Source organism: Priapulus caudatus, unplaced genomic scaffold (genome assembly GCF_000485595.1).
Source record: "Priapulus caudatus unplaced genomic scaffold, Priapulus_caudatus-5.0.1 Scaffold2355, whole genome shotgun sequence".
In the NCBI taxonomy this organism is placed as follows: domain Eukaryota; kingdom Metazoa; phylum Priapulida; class Priapulimorpha; order Priapulimorphida; family Priapulidae; genus Priapulus; species Priapulus caudatus.
The window spans coordinates 30,964-32,618 of NW_014579416.1; the positions used below are offsets into that span (position 1 = coordinate 30,964).

Sequence of the window (1,655 nt, forward strand, 5' to 3'; positions counted from 1 at the left end):
TCTATCTATCTATCTAGCTATCTATCAATCAATCTCTCTCACTCTCTATCAATATCTCTATGTCTTTCTTTATCTCTCTCTTTCCCTCTCCATCTCTCTCTCGCTCTCACTCTCTTGCGTTCTCTCTCTGCCACGCACACACTCTCTCTGTCTCTTTCTCTCTCCATCCTTCCTCTCCATCCCAACCGCCCCTCTCCATCCCTCTCTCATTCCCCTTCCTCTCTCTTTCTCTCTCTCCCCGTCTCCCCCTCCTCTCTCTCTCTCTCTCTCTCTCTCTCTCTCTCTGTCTCCCCCTCCTCTCTCTTTTTCTCTCTCTCTCTCCGTCTCCTCTCCTCTCTCTGTCTCTCTCTCTCTCTCTCTCTGCTCTCTCTCTTTCTCTCTCTCTCTCTCTCTCTCTCTCTCTTACTCATTTCCCCCCTCCCTCTCTCTCTCTCTCCTTCTCCCCCTCCTCTCTCTCTCTCTCCGTCTCCCCCTCCTCTCTCTCTCTCTCTCCGTCTCCCCCTCCTCTCTCTCTCTCTCTCTTTTCGTCTCCCTCCTCTCTCTCTCTCTCTCTATCTCTCTTACTCATTTCCCTCCTCCCTCTCTCTCTCTCTCCTTCTCCCCCTCATCTCTCTTTCTCTCTCTCCGTCTCCCCCTCCTTTCTCTCTCTCTCCGTCTCCCCCTCCTCTCTCTCTCTCTCGCTTTCTCTCTATCTTTCTCCGTCTCCCTTCCTCTCTCTCTCTCTCCGTCTCCCCTCCTCTCTCTCTCTCTTTTCGTCTCCCCTCCTCTCTCTCTCTCTCTTTCTCTCTCTTACTCATTTCCCTCCTCCCTCTCTCCCCCTCTCCTTCTCCCCCTCCTCCATACGCCTCTCTTACCTAGCTTCACAAAATTGCGGCTGAACTGGAACTGTCCGTCGAATCCGCGGTTCTCGTGTCGCGGCGACCACGACGTCTCGAACACCGCCACCAGGCTCTCCCGCGACGAGAACAGCTCCACCTGGTGTTTCTCGCCGCAAATTGGAGCGCCACCTATGAGGTTGACGACGTGGCCGTCGACGAGGCGCGGCGCGGCGCCGTCGTACACCTTCATCCAGTCGTACGGACAGCTGCCGGCAGAGGGAGCGGCGAGCGAGAGATGGTCAGGCGAAATAGAAGGCGCTGCTGCGATTCACGTTTTTTGTTTGGCCGTGTCTATGCGGTTACCAGACGCCCAGCTTCAAAGGCTACGCGTCCGGTCATATATTTCTTATGTGAACCCAACTATATTTTCTCAGTGAAAAACAATAAACAATAAGTTTTTACCATAATATTACTTACCTTTAGGTATTTTATAAAAAAAAAAGTTTTTGTAATTTTTGAAGCAATAGTAAATCCAGTAAAATCAACGATTTGAAAGGGGCGTGGTTTAATCGTGATGTGGAGTTGGGAATCTGTGCTGAGCTTTGTAATGGATGACCGGACGCGTAGCCACTGCGTTTTTGTTTGCCGAAAGCGTTTTTATTGGGTCGCGGAATACAATGAGAAATATGTAGATGGACGCAATAGACAAACTATCACTGAGAATCTGAGAAGCTGGACTTCTACATGTTTGATATGTTATTTCTATTGGGATTACGCATACGCACGCACGCACGCACGCACGCACGCACGCTCGCACGCACCAGCACGCCGCACGCA

At 51.1% G+C, this 1,655-nt stretch overlaps 1 protein-coding gene across 1 annotated transcript in view; it reads right to left on the minus strand.

Annotated features, from left to right (window-relative positions):
• LOC106818582 (neuropilin-2-like) overlaps nucleotides 1–1,655 on the minus strand; it is a 4,737-nt gene that overhangs the window by 2,121 nt on the left and 961 nt on the right. The window contains exon 2 of the mRNA XM_014823278.1: nucleotides 855–1,084. Within this exon, the coding sequence (XP_014678764.1) occupies nucleotides 855–1,084 (230 nt within the window). The remainder of the gene's footprint in view (nucleotides 1–854; nucleotides 1,085–1,655) is intronic.